Here is a 19145-nt window from a genome sequence, read left to right as displayed (position 1 = left end):
TTGTCAAGCAGACGGCCCACGATGATATGAAATTGAGTGACCGAATACTTACATGATTTGATATAAATGTAGCAGGTGGCTCATTCAAATAGTACTTCTTGATCAGAAATACACTCACCTTCAATAGAGCGGATCTTTGCAAACAGCTGCAGATCCAAACCCTACCAGCCTCTTCATGTAGATTTTCTTTTTTTAACTGCAGTTCTCGTCTTTTGTTGTTTTTGAAAGACTAATGTTAACGTGAGTTTGTATCATAAGGTGAATATTTTATTTTTTCACCTGAAAGCATGTGGTGCACCTCCATTCCTTCATTTTGCATCTTCAATTTTGTGTCAGATTTACAAAAAAGGAAAGACATCGGATAAAATCATGGTGTGACTTCAGAGACGTACCTTACTCAAATAGACTGCATGTTTCTCTTTAACTGCAAAATTTCTCTGACACGATGTGCAGAACGGTAACTCAGTAATGGCCAAAGGCCTTTGCCTTCCTGTCACAATCTATCTGCCTCCCATTCAGTGGTTGGAAAACCAGAAGAATGCAAATGAAATGTGGTTAATCAGCTGAGAAGTGAATGTAATTAGGAAGCAGAGGGGAGCGGTCATTTTTGAAAATGATTGTTTCTGTTATATATGCAGAGATTTGTTGCTCGTTATGATTTCATATTGTGAACACTTTACAATAGGGAGTCTCTCTGCAAATACACAGCAGCTGCAATGGTTCACTGCAGACGTGTCGTGTCAGTGTGTGTGCTTTTTCTACATGCAAAGTTCGATGATTTGGTTAATGAGGAGGCAGCTAACTGCTCACCCTGCAGTGACCTCAGTGTCAGAGCAGGAAGTTGCTCATCTGATCAGTTCTGAGCTCATCTGCAATCTGTTTTTAGTATACTAAAAAATTCCTATATATAATTGTATACACCTAATTAGAGGTTTGTAGTGCACAGCAGTGGGTTTTGTTCTTTTTCTTGAGTATGTGTTTTCACTACAGTCTTGATGCTGAGTATAACTATCGGTGAAAGTACACTTTAACAAACTCCTGGTCTGTTTCACTACTGTCTCAACATCTTTCTGTCCAGTGGATTCACAATTGTTTTCACTTTCACTAACTCCTTTTACACGACTGCCCTGAGACCTCAGTGATTTTCACCACCTGAAGGTATAAATAATCCACCAGGATTCTGTGAGGAACTTCCTACAAACCAAAAACAAGCTAGTGGAGGAGAAAGTAACTCTGAGAGCTCTGCAATCAATATTGTACTGATTTATTAACTACAGCTTTTCCCATGAGTGTTAATTTGTGTTCAAATTGTTGAGCAAGACTAAGAGAAGAGCTCTTTAAGAATGAATACAAAGAGAAGATTTGTAGAGATTCTTAATGCTTTGAAGCCTGGAGGAGCCAAATGATTCTCCTCTCTTTCTCAATTTCCTTGGTAGAAAGCGGTGAAGTTTTGAAGTCCCTGACATCACAGCTGGGCAGCAGGTCCAGTTTGAGGTATGTGAAATATTACACACACTATAATGTGCGAGTAAGTTCTGAGATGGTGATTGTTGTGCAGAAATGGGGCAAGACCCAGATGGTAAAAGTACATTTTGCAAATGAGAATCAGTGCAATGTGATTTGTGATACTTGGAGATGCATCCTTATCATCTGCAGAAGCTGCACCAAGGGTTAGTACTACAAACAGAGTAGGATTTGCAGCTAAAGCTTCATTGAAATATTCAGGTTGAAAAGTTGCAGACACTACAACAGAGGAACATTACTCAAATATCTCCATCTTTGCTCTCAGTCACAGTGGTAACCAATACCAAAATAAGCCACTATTGTCAGATAATGTGTGTCTAGGAATGTTTATGTTTACTCTGGTATTAGATCTTCTATGCAGTGATTGAGAATGGAAAAAAAAAAAGATGTAATAACAACTTCATTCCATGGATAAATATGGTTGTACAAGTCATATTTTATTTAATGTGATTTACAAGGATATAAATAATGGCCAAAATTACAAAAATCAGTGTGCTGGAAGCCCAAGCCTATGTACATTAGTTGGTCAGCAGTGATGACACCAAATAATTCATGTTAGTTTGCACTCAAAATACAGTCTCTACAATCTACCACTTTTTTTTTTAAATGTCCAACCTTTATTTTGGTACCATGTTTCCAGTGCCATTTGCTGCAAATCCTTTATTCTTTTCTTTTACATGTATGAACAATGAGTTGGCAAAATATCTATGTACACTTTATAACTGGATGATTTCTCATCCAAATAATACAGTAATACTGCGTTTTTAAAATAGTACATCTGCTAGATAAGAGTAGAGCCCCGTGAGAAATGATGGAGAGTTGACCTGACCTAAAAGTTAGCTAGCCACCTGCGACATTCGCTCTCTGTGTACAAGTGTGATCGCCTAGTTTCGGATTTTATTTTATTTTATTTATTTTTTTTGTTAAAGGATTGCCATCATTCTCAGGCCCAAGGTTTTCATTTCAGCATATCATAGAAAAATAATGTAACATTAAGACAACAGTAGACAAGAATTGCACAAGTATAATCATAATCCTCATGGTAATATAATACTCTCATATTAAACATTAAAATGTCAGGCAATACGAATAGAATACTTTTTTTTTTTTTTAGACTCTAGATGCTTTGTTCACATAGGCTCTTCATCCATTATGAGACACCCGTTGCATCTTGAGCGTGTTGCAGCTAGTCATTTACACACTTGTGCATATATCTCTTTATTATTTTCTGACATTAAAGGAAAAACAACAACAAAGAAATAAAATAAAGAGGACCAAAAGAGCCAGCCAGACATCGTGGAACTCATGCCAACACTGACACATGCCCGGGGATGCCCTTTAGTCAGCCCGCCGTCTATTACCTAAACATGCCCTGTAACCATACTCACAGTCTCCATGGAGATGCTGACCTGCCAAAAAGTTCGAAGGTCATGCCTCCCAGTTGGGCGCATAAAACGGATCCTGCTGGAGTTGCAGAAAGTTGAGGCTGCTTTCAAATAAGTGTACATTCAGAGCAGACGGTCGTCTGTCAAGATGCAGTCCTGTCAGTGTGTGTGTGTGTTTAATTATTAGTTGGTCCGATGTTTACCGTGTCTAGCAACACGTGGATGAATGACGTTAAAATTTTGTAGTCAACTTTAAACACTGTGGAGTAGCATCCATGTTTGTAGTCCTTTTGAAAAGTGAACAAGAGGGTCCTTTGTAGTCCTTTTTGCATTGTGTGTGTGACAAGGTCCATGTTTAGGGCTGGCTACATTCTTTGCATTCCACAGTAATAGACATGAGCATCCGGCATTGCCCTGCAAATGAGATGACATCACTTATCGAGAGAGCCCTCACACCCCGCCTCTCCACTGGCCCCCCTGCTCAGCAAATCCAAAATGGCCACCATGCGTTTCACAAGCCACATGCTAAACCTTTTACATACAAGATTTATTCCCCCAAATAAAACAAGGTTTATGGGCTGGGAAAAAAAAATGAAAACAAAGTAAAAACAAAAAAACAAAAAAACTCCACGTGATTAAAGTAATTCTGAACATATACACAAACATGTGCTGAAAAAAGGTGCTAGAAAAGCAAAAGTTCACCTAGATCTTCCTGTGTCACAGGTCAAGTTTAAAATATAGTTTGTCAAAGAAATTTACAAGTTTATCTCCAAAAAATAATCTGATATAAAGAATCAAAAAGTTGAAATACATTCTAGTAGCCTGCTGGATGAACCAGTTTGAGTCAAAGTTAGACTGTGCTACATCACCTCTCCCAAAGTTCAGCTCTCCTCTTTGATTAAAAAGTGTTTAAAAAGTCTAAATTTCCCTCCAGTTGTCAAGTTAGGACAACATCCCTCCTCACTGTCAGCTCCCACACGGTGCTCAGAGACAGCTAAAACACTGTTTCGCCTCTTAGCAGTGCTCTGGTTTCAAATCTTGTTCAAGTTATCAGGGGCAGTTGGACAAAAGGGCTAAAATGAATAGTAAAGTGAGGGATGGAGGCAGTTGGAGGAGAAAAGGAGGAGAGAGACGAAGCCAAATGGTTGCACCCATAAACAGGAAGAAAAAGAAACAAAAAAAACAAGAAACTGGAAGCAGAATAACCGAGTGGTTGACTGCTGACTGACCGACAAACATGAAGTGGAAAAACAGAGCTGACCATTCCCCCTACAGGTGGAGACAGAAGTGCACCACAGCCCTGGGTTCAAAGGTCATGCGCCAGCCCTGCAGGCAGGAGGATGTGGCCCAGGCCAAAGAGAGGGGGGGAGAGCAGAAATAAAAGAGAGAAGAGACAAGGAGAAAGAAGAGAGAGACAACGCAGCGCCAAACGTCATCATGCAGTGGACAGGCTCGGCTATCGGGGGCGGGGCGAGATGTTTTTTTAATTTAATTTTTTTTTTTTTTTTTTTTTCAGCCGGTGAGGTGGCGCGGCGGCGTGCGTCGCTCGTGCCCAACTCCGGGGCGGGGCCCCGGTACAGGGCAACCTCTGAAAGGCACACACACACAGGATTGGACAAGGCGGGTGTATGTTAGAAAATAGTGGTCTCGTACTTGGTGTTGACTCCTCTTTTGGCCTCCTGACCTGGCTCCACAATCCACGGCACGTTGGCATGGCCCTTCTGATCCATGGATGGCTGCTCCATCTGACACAGAGAGAGTCGGAGGAGGAGGAGGACGGGGAGAAGCAGAGTTAGAAAAAAAACAAGAGGGGGAGAAGCAGGACAAACGGCCAATTTATTATATAGTATCGCTGTGTTGAATGATTTCAAACCAAACAATGCAAAAGTCTGTGTTGTAGTTTTAAAAAAATCCACTTGAGGTGCAATTTTCAGATATTATTTCATGCTGATAGTCGGTGACATCAGAGTGATACAGTAGAATGAATGAGATGGAGGTGGAGGATCGGCTGCTTACAGAGAAATGAGGTGGCGGGAGAAAATATTACAGATGAGAAAGCAGAACTGAGAATATACACTTTTTTTTTTTAATATGAATAAATGTCATGTCTGTGTTCACACTGAGGCAGTGCATCACCTATAAGCTGTACAAATGGTAAATGAACTAGTTCTTATATAGTCCTGTCCCACTCTAAAATGCTATACAACCTTCTTCATTCACAAGCACTTTGGCCTTGGCTTACCCAAGGATGCTTTGGCACTTCCAGGGATCGAACCACAAACCTTCCGTTGAGCAGACAACTTGTTCTACCTCCTGAGCCACTTCCTGCAGCTTCGAAGACTTTTAACAGAGATGCTGTCTGTAACTGCAAAGCCATCGTGGTGGCTGAGAAACAAACCAAACAATCTAGAGCGCTTTCAAAAATAACCCCAAGGCAACAATCAAGAGGCGTATTGCCGAGGGTGGCTTTCCTCCAGTCTGTTGGTTTGTTTTCAGATGGTTTTGGGGGATGGCAGCGGCGGTAAAGTTGACTCGGTACAGGAATACGCGTGTTTGTAAACTTGAATTGCAAACATATATGAGCAAATTATTAACTGCATCTCCATGTAGTGTTAACATTTTATAATAAAGCCAAAAAAGATCAGCTTTGAAAGGTGTCGTAGTGTTGTTGGAGGAAACTGGATTAACTCTGCGGTGCACTGACAGAGCCATGGTTCTGTTATCTTCTCTTAACACACTGCTACAGCAACAGTACTGAAACTAACTGTAATTTTAATATGGTTCTCTATCCTCTTCTTTACACACACACACACACACACACACACACACACACACACAGCCAGAGCAAGACCATATAATCCTGTTTTGGGGTTATAGGATTAAGGCAAACACAGACACACTTTCGATCTCGCGGCATCACAACACATCACGCTCAGTGAAGAGCATCACCAGTATCAAATTCATCAACCACACATGAAGACGCTGAATGAATCGTCTGCCTTCAAAATGAATTTTTCCCAAGGAAGGGGTGGGAAGAGAAACTTCAAGTGATGCTACCGGGGCGTCCAATGTTTGATTTGGCTCCGAAGTCAGTGGTCCAAACCGATGTAAAACATGCTCTTTGTAGTGTGGGTCTATTGAACTTTTGAATAATTTCTTGGCGCACTACATACTCTGTGGAATGGCAGTCGTTCTTTAATGACCCTTTATAAAAATCATATGCTTTGTGTGATAGATGAAGATGTTTCTGGGCGAGTGTGAGGTTGGGCCAGAAGTGAAAGCACTCGAAATATAAAAGTTCAGTGCAAGCATTTAGTTCTGGAAGTACTGAACCTACGTGGTTTTAAGTGTGTTTAAGCATTTAGCTCATTTTTAAGCATTTGTTATAAAGGGTAGGCAGTGTCTTAAAATGCTCCAGCAGGCCACTCTGAGTCCAGCGTTTGATTTGATGATTCGCATGAAAATGACTTGTGAAGTTTTAACTACACATTCAATCCCTGAGAGATCTTACCGGTAATATAAGTACAACAGTAGACATCAGTTTTTCCACATGAAATTAAATGAAAGAATCTGTCAGCACTCTTCAGGCTTAAACTGGAAGGAATAAATCTGTAAACTGCAGATTTATGCTGTAAAAAAACAAATAACACATTTCTGTAGATGTTGAAAACCCAGAAACTTTTCTCCCATTTAATTCTTTATTACCTAATTACATTGGTGTATGAGTATGGAGGGACCCATGGGGATCTTTATAAAGGAAAAATGCAGTTAAAAGTCCAAAATTTGTCCCTTGTTATCATTTTCCAAAGCTATCCAGTGAGGCAGACTGGAGTCTTTGCCAGACCGATTCTGGCCCCCGGGACTTATGTTTCACAGCCTTGATCTAAATGAAGTACAGCCTCTAATGTTACAATCAAACTAGGGAAAACCATAGTTGGAGACTGCAGGACGACCACAATTATTGTGAACTTCCAGCCCTATTGCCTTAGTTGCTTCAAAGAACAATCTTCAAAGTAAATTTGACATGTGATAAATTGGCAAGAAGACCAATTTGCTCCAATTGAATGGAGTCAAGTTGTTCAACTGTAACAAATCAGTAAAAAACGCAAATCTGTTGCCATCTATATACACAGAAATTCACATAAAATTCTAAGTCCTGCCAGACCCTCATAAATTTAAAACAGAAATTCATTCCCACATAGTGATATAGTTTCTGCAGAACGGAAATGTAACTGCAAAATGCTATAGGCAGTCTAAAACCTTACTTTTATATAGGAATATAAACAGAAAATAACCAGTTGAATCAAGTCCCCTATTGCGATGCTTTCCTGCTGAGTTGCACTTGTCGGTGAAGACTGACTCAGGGTGATTACAATATGCTGGAAATCTGTCTCCATTTATAAATTAGATGGAAATTATTTGCAGACTGCTGCTAGTCTATCTGAGGGTGACTGCAGTCAATCTGAGTCATACTGCGATGGTGTGGAGACAGGTTGCCTTCTGCCAGTTGACCCAAGCAATCACCATGTGATTGAAATTGGTTGCCCAGAATTTGAGTGTGTTGCACGTTCAACACACTCAATATAATATATAATATACTATATAACTATAAATCAACGTAGTCTTTGGGCAACCACCAGTTTTTTCCAAATCGGAAAGAGGTTGCGGTCCTATTTTCACTGTAGTATGACTGAGCCATGAAAGAGCAAGTAAATGGGGAAAATTTATGTAATTCAGTATTTAGGCCACACAACCTGCAGCATGTGCCACTGAAAGGCTGACAACACTTGTCGTAGCTGGCAAGCTAGGACATACAAGGTCACTAATGATGAGAATCTTTGGCAACTCTAAGAATTTATTAAACACAAAAAAAGAAAGGAAGGAATTCACGAGATAATTATTGACTGAGTCGAATTCTCAAGAGCCAGACCCTTTAATTAGCATAATTTAACAAAATTTAAAAAAGACCAAAAAAAATCCCTCATCCTTCAGCTCGGTCCAATTACTGTTAGCTGGTTTATACGTCCAACCACTCAACTCTGTTTATTGATCAAAGCGCTTTATTTATATTAATTTACCATCTCAAATATACCACAAAGAAGGAGGCGGTGCATCTCCATCCAGAGGCTGAATTGGTACAGACAGACACGTAAAAACTGAAGCACTTATGAAATGGATTGGCTCTGCAAGATTGGCTGTCTTTTTAATACCAGCGCTACTAAAAGTGATATGGAGCCATGGGGTAGTAAATGAAGAAACACACACAGCAAAGAGGACACACAAGGATGCAGAGTCAGTTGAGTAAAAGCAACAGAATTAAAATGGAAGCACTTACAGATGGCGCCTTCTCCTTGAATAAATGAAAAATTATGTGAAAACAAAGGATAAGAGAAGGAAAAGCGTGGAGGACCTGTGACTGAGCTTTGTGAGGAAGATGGAAGAGTCGAGAGGGAGGAAGAGGAGGGTGAAGAGGAGGCCGGTGAGGGGTGTAAATGTGGCCCAGTGACCAGCGGCTGGAGGGGGGCATGATGACCTACAGGGAGGCAGAGGTCATACACAAGTCAAAGTCGGCCTGCTCCAAAAGCAACAAAGCAGCAAGGCAAAAACCACAGCCAGGACAGAGCAGCTACATGGCAACAGAAAAAAGGCAACAGCGGTCTAAAACCAAGAGCAAAAAAACCATGGCAACAACATGGCAGCAAATTCATTGCCCTGGAAACAGCGGGGAACAGCAGCATTACCACAACACAGCAAAACTCAAACTGGAGAAGGCAATGTTACGCCACACTTATATAGCAACTCCTGCATGGCAACAACACTCCCACTAGTATGAATATGCCACAGCAACTGTACAAAAAAAGCTCTGAAAAAAAAGTGTCTCTAACACTCAGGCTCAGTTTATTCAAATGGATTTAGACAATTTTCCCCAGGTTCATGACGGGTTTCCAGTTGTTTTAAAGGTTGTTAAAGGGTAAGGGTTTCCTAGTCTCTCAGTTTGTCAGTTAGATTTGTCTGGTTAAGTAACAAAAAATATAGCAACAGCGAAAACACTTAAAAGCCCGATTTTGCTAACCAATTAGTGAAACCACGACTGCTATGTCCATCTTTAATATACAGTATATGGGGCGGAGGCATTTTTCTACACTCATAGTCTCCATCTTCCATAAGGACTTCTAAACAGCTGTTATAATCTGATACGGCCCAGGCCTATTGTAGACCATCTAAAATGAAATCTGTTGCTTTACAAGTGTCACATTACAGATTACAGTAACATACCAGTCTTCGTTAGTTCAAAGTTCACCTTTGTAAGTTAAGTGGAAGTTGGGGGGGATTTGCAAGCTGATATGCTCACAGGGGAAATATGACAATGGGAGGTTGTGGAGAAACTGTTACTGGTGCACAGAGAAACAAAGCTACTGTATTTTAAAGGACATGGGTTTAGAGGTGCTGGAGGATGGAGATCATTGCTGGCGGGTGGCAGGAATATTAAATGAATCCTGCAGTATCTTTGCCCTGCTGCACACCACAAGCCATTAACTACATCACACACACATACATATACATGAAGCAGGCAGGAAAAAAGACAATTAATGGTTAATGTAATGGTTGCCGACTAAGCAGATTGTGTGTACACATGCCATCATCCATCATCTCTGTAGGCACTCTCCTTTCCCATCTTTCCTCACCATCTCACATCTCACACTAACTTTAGAAAGCGAGAGCAGTCCTATGAAACTGCTGTTCCACTCAATCACCTTTTTTTTTCATGACTCACAGTATGTAAATTTGGTCCAAGCACACCGTTACAGCAGCAACTATAACTCTGTACCAGGCCTTTTGGACTCACATGTGTGCTGCTGAGCCTGAGCTGGTGTTTGTCAGTGGAGGAGGGTAGTGAGTGCAGAGTGGGTTAGGGTGACTATTTTAATTGTCTGTTGTGGGGTTTATGGAAGGGCTGCAGGTTTATTGATAGACTTTGTGACGCCGTATTTGATGGAGGCATGACACATGCTTTTATGATACCATTTGGGAAAGAAGCTGTTAAACAGCGAGGGCTGGGTATTGATTACCATAATTTATATGTATCAATATAAGTTGCATAACTGTTAGGGGCATATAGAGTCCACTAGAAGCATGACTGATAAATTTTGACTTGTCTGAGACCTATTAAGCTCATTTCAGCTTCAGATTTTAAGCCTTGGACTCAACTCGAGAGGCTTTGAATGAATGTGTCCAAAGTAACTGCTGCAGACTCTTAGTTCACCACCTGCCTAAAACAGGCCATTTTACTTCCTCTCCTTTTTAAAGCCACAATCCCTTTAAAATTTCTTCTCTTTGCCGTTTGCAAACGGGAGGTTTGACCAGTGGGTGGGTGCATGAGATAATATCCTCGCTTTGGTGTCATATAAGAGTACAAGAGTACATCCAAGAACAGAAAAACACTCTGAAATTGAGCCATTGGTGCATCTGCAGCCTGAGCTTTTGGAACACTATAACTGTAATATTTGAAACCTTGGACACTTTTAATATGACCATCCGTCATTGTAGCTTTTGCCTGGGCTCAGACGTTGGACTCATCCCGATTATCGAGTTGACACAAGACATGAAACAGTTTTCGTTTGCAGAACGATCTGTTCAATAAGCACTATTGAAGGGCTATCTTTTAGCCCATCGATGCTACAAGCTGGAGTAAAGCCATTGTCAAGCTACTATACAGCCACCAACGAGGATATCTATTACACTTCAGGGAATGTCAGGCTAAAGGAGGAAACGGAACAAGTTCACAGTTCTGAATGATATCTGCGAGCAGAAATAAGGGCAAAAATGGAGCACTTTGCTCTGCTTAACCATCATCGTTCTCTAAATCCATTACGGTTACATTCAAGTGCTTTCCTGCAGGTTTGAGAGAAGACTAGGTTTTTTCCTCTTTTGCTCTGTATGCACTGATGCAGCTTAAGTGAAGCTCCTCAGCTTATCATTTAAACCATCAAAGCATTTGTATATCAGCATTTGTATTTATTTCTTATAATACCCAGCCCTACCTTAAGCAGATTACTGCACATGAGCGAAAAGCTCTTCCCTATAATGCAGTCCTCCACATGAGAATTCTTTATCTTCTTTTACACAGAACCCCCCCCCACACACACACACACACACACACACCCCCCCAGAGGGAGAGCGGGCAAGCCTCCCTGGAGCTTTATGCAAACACGCATCATCAATCAGCCAAGTGTGTAAGAGACTGCAGGGACAGTAAGACTGAGTGAACGCTTAACAGATTAAATATCCACCTACACCTCTGCCGCTTAGTCCGCTGGGCCAAGGCGCACGCAAGCAAAGAACATGAGCAGATAGAGCTAGAAAACCAATCTCAGATGTTTAGAAATAATGTAAATGAGTGAGGATGATACTGGTAGGGTATTATGGACAGAGTCCAGTGAAAATAGGAGTGCTTTATTGGAATAAAATTCAAAAAATTTGAAGCTTTTTCACTTTAGACCAAAGCAATCCAATCCAGACCATCTGGAACATGTGGCCTCACTATTGTGGAACTTGACAGGGATGGATTTTTTTCTTTGAACAGTAGTGCAGCTGTGCAGCTGCGTTACTTACAGACTTGCGGATGTTGATGCGTGGCTTAGGGACAGGTTTGCTGGGTTTGCTGTCGAAGCTTTCGGGCAGTGTGGATGATCCGTGGCCACTCTTCCTAGCCTGTAGGGCTAGCTGGTAGGCCACCTCGAAGGCCTGTCCAAGCGTCAGGATGATCTCGTAGGCCAGGTTCTGATATAAAGGCAAAATCAAATAGGTTAATGTGATCTTGGACAGTGAGTCTGATGTTCACCTGTGAGCACAGCAGAGTGTCAATACTGACCACATCAAAAGCAGTGAAGACATGGCAGTAGTGGTGACTGGACTTGAGGTCTTTGGTGATGTAGGCAAATGTGGACAGATCCTCTGGATCCTGAGCTGCACACGAGATGTTACGAATCTCATGCTCCGCTATGATGTTCTACAGAGAGAGAGCGAAAGACGGAGAGGAGGAAACAAAAAGAGAAAACACAGAAGCAGAACGATAAAGAAGTGCACAGAGAGATCGTAGATTATCTCCATTGAGCCACTTCACAGAAAAACAAATCTGATTTATTATTCATCTCAAACTCATAATCACTGTAGCACACTTTTCAGTTTGAGACGTTTCTGGAGTCACTAAGTTGGAATTTGTCCTCTGGTAATGTCACTGGAGAACGCTCAGACTTTGTGTTGCGTTAATTAAAGCACATCTCAGCGCTGTGAATTAAAAAAACATCAAAGCCCAAAGAGAAGTTTTAGCGGGGGCCAACATCAGTAAACATTACATTTAAGTTAGAAGTTGCTTTGAGCTATTATAAGAAAATATGCTGAAAATGCATTAAACTTTGATCTAGAAGAAGTGGATTTTTTTTAAGGGCATGAAAATGAAAACATTAAAACAACATATTGTAGAGATTTAAAAAAACGGTGCAATGCAGATGATTCCACCTGAGAGAAATCAAAAAGAAGTTGCATAACATTCAACCAGTGAAATGCCAGGTTAGTCATACAGGACAGAGCTGTCTCTCTGCACTGATTATATATAAATAGGCATATTGATTACTTGGTTTAAGCTAAGAGAGGAATCCTCTCCTTGTAGTTGTTGTTTTGGGTGCACCCACACAGCAGGTAACCACAGAGGACTAATAATGACTTACTATATTTGATCTTCCTAATGGATTTTGTACTTAATACTGTTTCTTTCCATCTGTCGTTCGCGGTTTAGTACATTAGTGAAAAGCCACGAGGACGGCTGCACAGATAGTTTTATTATTACATTTTAAAAGATGTTTTGAGGATGCTTTTTATACATTAAGCGCTATAATGGTGTCAACAGGAAGACGCATAATCATTTTTCCAAAGTCTGTGTAATTTCCCTCCACAAATAATTGCACATTTAATTATCTTTATATTGTGTTGGAGACAATCGCAGATATACGTAGCAGCGGACGTCTTCACGCAGCCCATTTTAGTTTCCAGGGCGTGGAGGAAACCCTACACTAGCCTAACGCAAAATGAGTTGTGGCGTGCCGTTGTAGAGGGAGCTGCTGCACATTTCATCTCCTTCTGTGTTCTATAACAACGCAGGACCGAGAGAAGGCACAAGCATGTCTGTGTGACTAATTGGAGAATTGAATTGCCAAATACAGATTTACTTGGGATTTTTTTTTTTTTAATTAATTAATTTTCTGGTAAGAATCACCAGCTGGTCTCCTTCTCATCACTGTTGGGTAACTTTAATATCTAAAACTGTCTCTGTATATTTCAGTGTGGATGACCTACTTGAGCATACTCTGTTTTAGTGCAATTCAAACAAGAATCCGAATATGTACCCGATTCTTTTCTTATATATGTGCACATGAAACTCAAATATTTCCATTCTGTTCTAGACTTTCAGCTCATCCCTTTTCATCCTGATTATTGCTTGTTTGTGCTCTGTGTACATACCGTTGTAAATCAGCGAGGCTGCAGCAGCACAGAGCAGACACGAGCACTGCAATGCTGTGCGGGCTTTACACTCGGTGTGTCATTTACACCGGGCCTCACAGGAAGCGAGCCGTGCGCATTGCTGTACCTTATTTGTGGCGTCGATGAACTTCACTCCTTTGTAGGACACGGACAGCACGATGGTCGGCACTTTCTTCATCTGTTCTGTCGACTTCTTGTGCAAAAATGAGAAGGTAGAGACAAAAAAAGAGGAAAAAAAACAGCAGTGACTTTGGAGGCAGCTCGTGAAAGTAAACTTGACAATTTAACTTGGCGTATTTAATGAGGATTTCTGTTCTGCTTTGATTGCCAAACTTTAGTCGCACCATTCTCAAAGGTTATGAAAAATAAAATAAGAAACTACCTTTCTACACTCAAGTCACTGCAGCGATTCAATTCAATAAGTCTATTAACTTTTAGGTCATATCGGGCTCTGACAGTATATCTCTCCTCACTCCTTGTAATTACATACCTATACTGAACTCATTATGCCGAGAGGTGCTGTGAAGAATTGTGTGATTTACAGCGATGTCAGCGTTACCCTCCCAGCTGTCATTCTACCTGACAAAAGGTTTAATATATTCAAAGCTTCCTTCTCTGAACAACTTTGTGTTCTTCATCGCTTGTCATCTCCTCCTCCTCAGCATCCATATTCCTATCACAGCCCGTCCTTTCTTTCTCCTCCCTTGTCGAACACGCGAGCTGCTATCCCATATCTGTTTGTCTTTGTTCTGTTCTTTGCTCCCTTCCTGCAGCATGTTGCTGCTACAGTTCGACCCTGTCACTATCAGGTAGTGTTGAAAAACTGACAAAGGCAGTTCGCTGGCAGTAAATCCGAGCCGAGAAGTGAAGTTGGATCTTAAACATCCAAAACTACCTCAACCGTGGAGGGAAGGATGAAAGAGTGGTACGTTAGCGATGTTACAAAAGCTGGGGTTAATATGACGTGCATCTCTTTGCACCTAATTACAACCACAGTGTGCAGGAAAAGGTTGGTAAAACTGAGGAAAATGAGAAGCAGAAGAAAAATTTCCCTCTGATGATGGTGGCATACTGTAAATATAGAAAGTAAGAAAAGAGAGAAGAGGAACCGAGAGCTTTGCATACGAATATTAAATTTCTTCTTTACACCGCAGCAGCCGGGGGCCGGAGGAGTGAGAGAGTCAGCGTTAAGAGTAAAATATGGAAAGAATGAGCAGGATGAAAAGACATGGATAGTAGGGCACATTCCTCTTTCTCTTTGTCAGTAAGAAACAAAGGAAAGGAGGAATGAAAAAAAGAGGGAGCAGCAGAATGACACAAGGCGTGAGGAAGAGATAAGGTGATTAGAGGTAAAAGGGGGATTGTGAGGTATCAAGCAACCCAGGCAAGGATATTAAAAATAAATCCCTCAACACACTTAATCCACCGCTATGATATTTTAAGTTTAAGTTCAAGTGAGAGCGTGAGGGCATTCAGACTGTGTCCCAGATTTAAAGGTTTAGTAAGCCTGCTCTCATGCTAGCTGCTATAGTATAAGCTAGTAAGCATAGCTTGGTAATAATTTTACTTAAATTTGACTTAGTTAGTTTGGGGCCTTAGTCTATGGGGCCCGGTAGGGCACAGCCCAAAAAAGGGACATGGGCCCATGTTATTGTAGGCCCACCACCCACAGGAGGCGCAGTAGGGGTCAGGGGTTAGGTGCAATGTGCGTCGGGCGGCAGCCAGGAGCAGAGGCCCTGGCAGGCCGATCCCTAGCTATCAAGGCTAAATTTGGTCGAGTGAGTTTTAATAAATCAAAATTATCCAGATGTTGACTTGAGGTTCCAGTACCAGAAATAAAGTTAGATTGAGCTTTACCCTCATCTTGGCGCAGGCATCTTGTGTGGACTCCGTCCCCCTCAGCTCCTTCACCAACATTGAGCCCAAGTACTGTTGGAAACACACAAACAACACGATGCTAGGTAAATACGTGAACTTTTGCATCAACTTTGTGACTGCTTTTAAATTTCCAATAACTCAAACGGAAATGATAGAGACGAAGTCTAGCAGCAGGAAGAGTCATCTGCTGTCAAATTTCTTCGCCATTCTGATGGTGACTGATGAATTAGTCAGAGCCATCCTCTCAAAGAATGAACAGACCATCCTGCTGCCATCAGTGCTGCTCAGTAGGACATTGCTGTTTCTACCATTACTGCTCCTGTGTAGGTCGGGACTGGTGACAGCTGTTTTACTGCCTCAGCTGCTTGCAGCGGTGACCCTGCTCTATGGCTTGATTATGATAAAATGGCTTGAGCCAACCTGCCAAATGATCAGCAAGCAGTGCCGTAGCTGAACGCTACACTGATCTCTGCTGAAGAGGATACCACAACCTCCAACAGCAGCCCTCTCTAATCACATCGTAAGTTAAGACACCTGCTTCATCAATGTATTTGTAGACTGTATATCAAAGACAGAGCATCTGGGTCTGAAAATCGAAACTGATACATAGTTCCTTAAACCTGCATTCTTAATGATAGCTAGCCTGGGGCAACTGGTGTCTCTCCTGATCCATGACCTCAGTAAAGGCTTTCCCAATCAGCTTAGTCATAATCAAATAATCAAAGTTTTATTTAATTAACATCATGTAGATTTCTTTTAAACTTTTCTTGTGAGAAGTGTGCAATGTCTCTACATAGCTCAGTCAAGTCCACCCCTCAGCTGTTGTATCTAGTTTTAAAATGCCAAGATATGGCTTCCCAAGAGGACAGTAATAAAACCAGTGTCTGATGTCCCAGTGGCTAGTCAAGCTTGCATATACAGTTTATCTGCAGATCCTTTTTTTTTTTTTTTTGCTGATAAAAAGCTAGTTCTACCCTTTTCCAGTAGCAGAGCACTTCATTTTCAGTTTTGCAAATGAGATTAGATCTGGAACCTATTGCAGTTTGGGGGAACATTATAAAAATTATATTTTCCACTAAAGATAAGTTGACTTAGTTTTAGTTCTTAGAACAAAAATCCCATCCCATTCATGCATTCTCAGGATAAGCAAAATTAGGGTCACGAGGGGCTCAAGCGAATTGGCAGAAATCGGTATCGACCAAAGAAATTGGAATCTGTGCATCTCTACCTCTAACCATTGCTATGTGTGTCTAGTTTAGCAGCTGGCCAGGTCTTGACTGTCAACCAGCTCAGCCTGGATGTAAACAGCATAAACAATACAGAAGGCACTGAGTGGATGGCTTCCTACATGGCTCATATGGGGTTTCATTAAAGGCACACAGCAGTGATTACATCAACCTTGAGTGGCTCCCTGAGGTACATTAACATTGCTGTCTGGTAGATCCTTCTGTCTGGATGCAGTTAGTAATTTTGCACACGTAGTATCAGATTTAATAAAGAAGCTACTAATGGGGACGGTGTTTTACAGGGACAATGTTTATGTTGGCATTAGAGCACTTAATGGGCGTGACATTCACTGCCTCACAATGACTGACCAGCTTCTTGACGGGGATTTATTCCCCAAAGTGGGACCTTAAGCAGGCTTTTAGTGAATTAGGAGAGAAATATTTACAGCTTCATTTATCTCATCTATTTAACTCTACAATAAATGACTCGAAAGTCAAGGACCACACGCGATTTGTCTTGAATCTGATGGACAATATATTTGCTTAAAGTCACGAAACATCATTCTGGGCCAATTGCTTTGCATGATGAGTTGCTTTTTCGCAGCACAGACACTGACTCAGTCATATTTTCATAGTCTAGTCCTTGGCAGATCAGAAAGAGGTCGTCTGGGCATGTTAATACTTCGTCTTGACTCAAGCTAACAACGTTAAATCGCTGTTATGGCTGGCTTGCTGGCAGTTATCTGAGAAATTGCATTATAGTTGCACACAAGATCAGCTGCTGTCTCCTATACCATGTCGCTGGCAGTAATTTTTGGTTTTTATTAGTTTCAAATAAAATTCAAGGCATCATAACAAGGCTAAGACTCTACAGCCATGCTACTAGCTTTGTAAGTCTGTATCTGGGTAACTGTAACATCCGCATGCAACGATGAACAGAAGGACATTTTTAATGTTTAGCATATGTTAATATATTGTTATTCTGCATAGGTTGATAGTTTTCATTACATGCTAAGTGGACAGTGGACCTCTAAGCCTGCTGGGATTGTCACCAACAAATGTAAACTTCATGTTGGTGTTGGAGGAAAAGGTCGAGAAAACTCTGAATGACAGTACTGTCCAACAATCTTGAGCCACCCCCCTATTTCTTTATATTTTGCTTCCAAGGAGCCAGATTCTTCTTGCAATTTCTTTTAAAGTGGTCTTGAGGAACAGAGTTCTCCAGCTTTTCTAATCGTCTATCAAAGCTTTTCTTTGCGCATTTGTTGGATTTCACAGTCCAGCGCTAACCCCTGACCATTTTCAGAGGAATGTTTCATTAGAGGGGCCCACATCCTCATTTTAGAGGTTTGACAGCGTTTTTTAGTGGATAAAGTCGAATGGCTTAAACATGAACTGAGCTGCGGTTTGGGGAAGGCCTCGGAGGGGACCGGCAGCGACTTTTGGGCCTGGCAGATCCCCATGTACTAATGGGAAGTGAAGAAGTGAAGGGATTGAAAATGAGAACAAACTGCTTGTAGAACTGAGGATGTCATATATAGATAAGAACTGGAAGTGTTCAGAGGCATAGTCCCACTCCTCTAATTCATATAATTAATCTCCAATTAATCCACTTAATACTGACCTTTGAATGATTCAAGCACAAAATACGCACCCAATGCAAGGAATGAGTCAGTGCTGTCTACACATAACAGACAACTTAGCATTTAAAATGGATTATTTCCTGTCTTTATCTTTCGTTGATAGAAGCCTGTCACAAACAAATTATTTGTTCTTCTTTTTTTAACTGAATCTGTGTAAATGTCAAGGATTTTTCAAACACTGTTTGAAAGAAAAGAAAAAGTATTTTGCACCAACAAGGTGATTTTCAAAGAGCTACAAGCAGAAAACTTGTATCTCAACACAGTGCCATCGTGCTCTTAAGAATTTGAGAAAACTAATCAAGTAGAGGACAAAAGAAGAAGTGTCACGCCTAAAAACTCAGATGAATAGTACCTGAAAGTCAAGTTCTTAAGAAATGAGAAACGAGGAGTAAGGGCTGAGGTATCCCAAATGACACAAGAACTGAACTGAAAATCACTGGCAACAGGTCTTATGGAGGGATGTGTCACGATCGAGCCAAACCAGTGAGTGTTTACAGCCAAACAAGAGAAGCTTTGAATGTCCTTCAACAAGCCTGGAGAACTTTTCCTGGAGACTATTATAGACATACAAGAAAGCTGTGAAGCATAAAGGTGGTCACACCAAATATTGACTTTGAAGGTTGTTAGAATTGTACAGACTTTATTTGCCTTATATACTGAGTTCCCATTTGTGTTTCCAAATGTTTCAGTAAATCACTGCTTCCCATTTTCCTACTAAATACAAAGCAACATGAGCAGGTTTAGCTCACCAGCTTGACCCATATGAAAGAGCGACATCACAAAATATTCGTGTCTGAGCCCTGAGTATTACTCAAAGATATTTTGTATTTTCCTATCTTCAACGTTTTTTTTTTCATTAATAAGAAAGAGTAGGCAGTCTGTGCTGAGATAATATTGGCTGTTAATGATGTTGCATGTTTGGTAATAATGTCAAAATGTCTGCAGGGTTT

The 19145-nt window shown here is 41.0% G+C and overlaps 1 protein-coding gene across 4 annotated transcripts in view; it reads right to left on the bottom strand.

The window, feature by feature from the left end:
• Positions 1 to 1946: 1946 nt before the first annotated feature.
• Positions 1947 to 19145, bottom strand: part of anks1b (ankyrin repeat and sterile alpha motif domain containing 1B) — a 278973-nt gene continuing 261774 nt past the window's right edge. For 2 of the 4 annotated variants that reach the window (XM_085387686.1, XM_085387688.1), the window contains 6 exons: positions 15306 to 15377; positions 13555 to 13641; positions 11782 to 11919; positions 11523 to 11690; positions 4563 to 4654; positions 1947 to 3323 (listed from right to left, as the gene is read on the bottom strand). In XM_085387686.1, coding sequence (XP_085243812.1) covers positions 3275 to 3323; positions 4563 to 4654; positions 11523 to 11690; positions 11782 to 11919; positions 13555 to 13641; positions 15306 to 15377 — 606 coding nt within the window. In that variant the 3' untranslated portion in view covers positions 1947 to 3274. Of the gene's footprint in view, positions 3324 to 4562; positions 4655 to 8319; positions 8443 to 11522; positions 11691 to 11781; positions 11920 to 13554; positions 13642 to 15305; positions 15378 to 19145 lie in introns of all 4 variants that reach the window. The other 2 variants (XM_085387689.1, XM_085387687.1) reach the window with 2 other exon arrangements.

This window comes from Rhamphochromis longiceps, linkage group LG17 (genome assembly GCF_057381845.1).
Source record: "Rhamphochromis longiceps isolate RC_006_pf linkage group LG17, R_longiceps_female_GT1.1, whole genome shotgun sequence".
NCBI classification, from domain to species: domain Eukaryota; kingdom Metazoa; phylum Chordata; class Actinopteri; order Cichliformes; family Cichlidae; genus Rhamphochromis; species Rhamphochromis longiceps.
The sequence above is the reverse complement of the archived record's forward strand: the minus strand, read 5'-3'. Positions and strand labels throughout refer to the sequence as shown.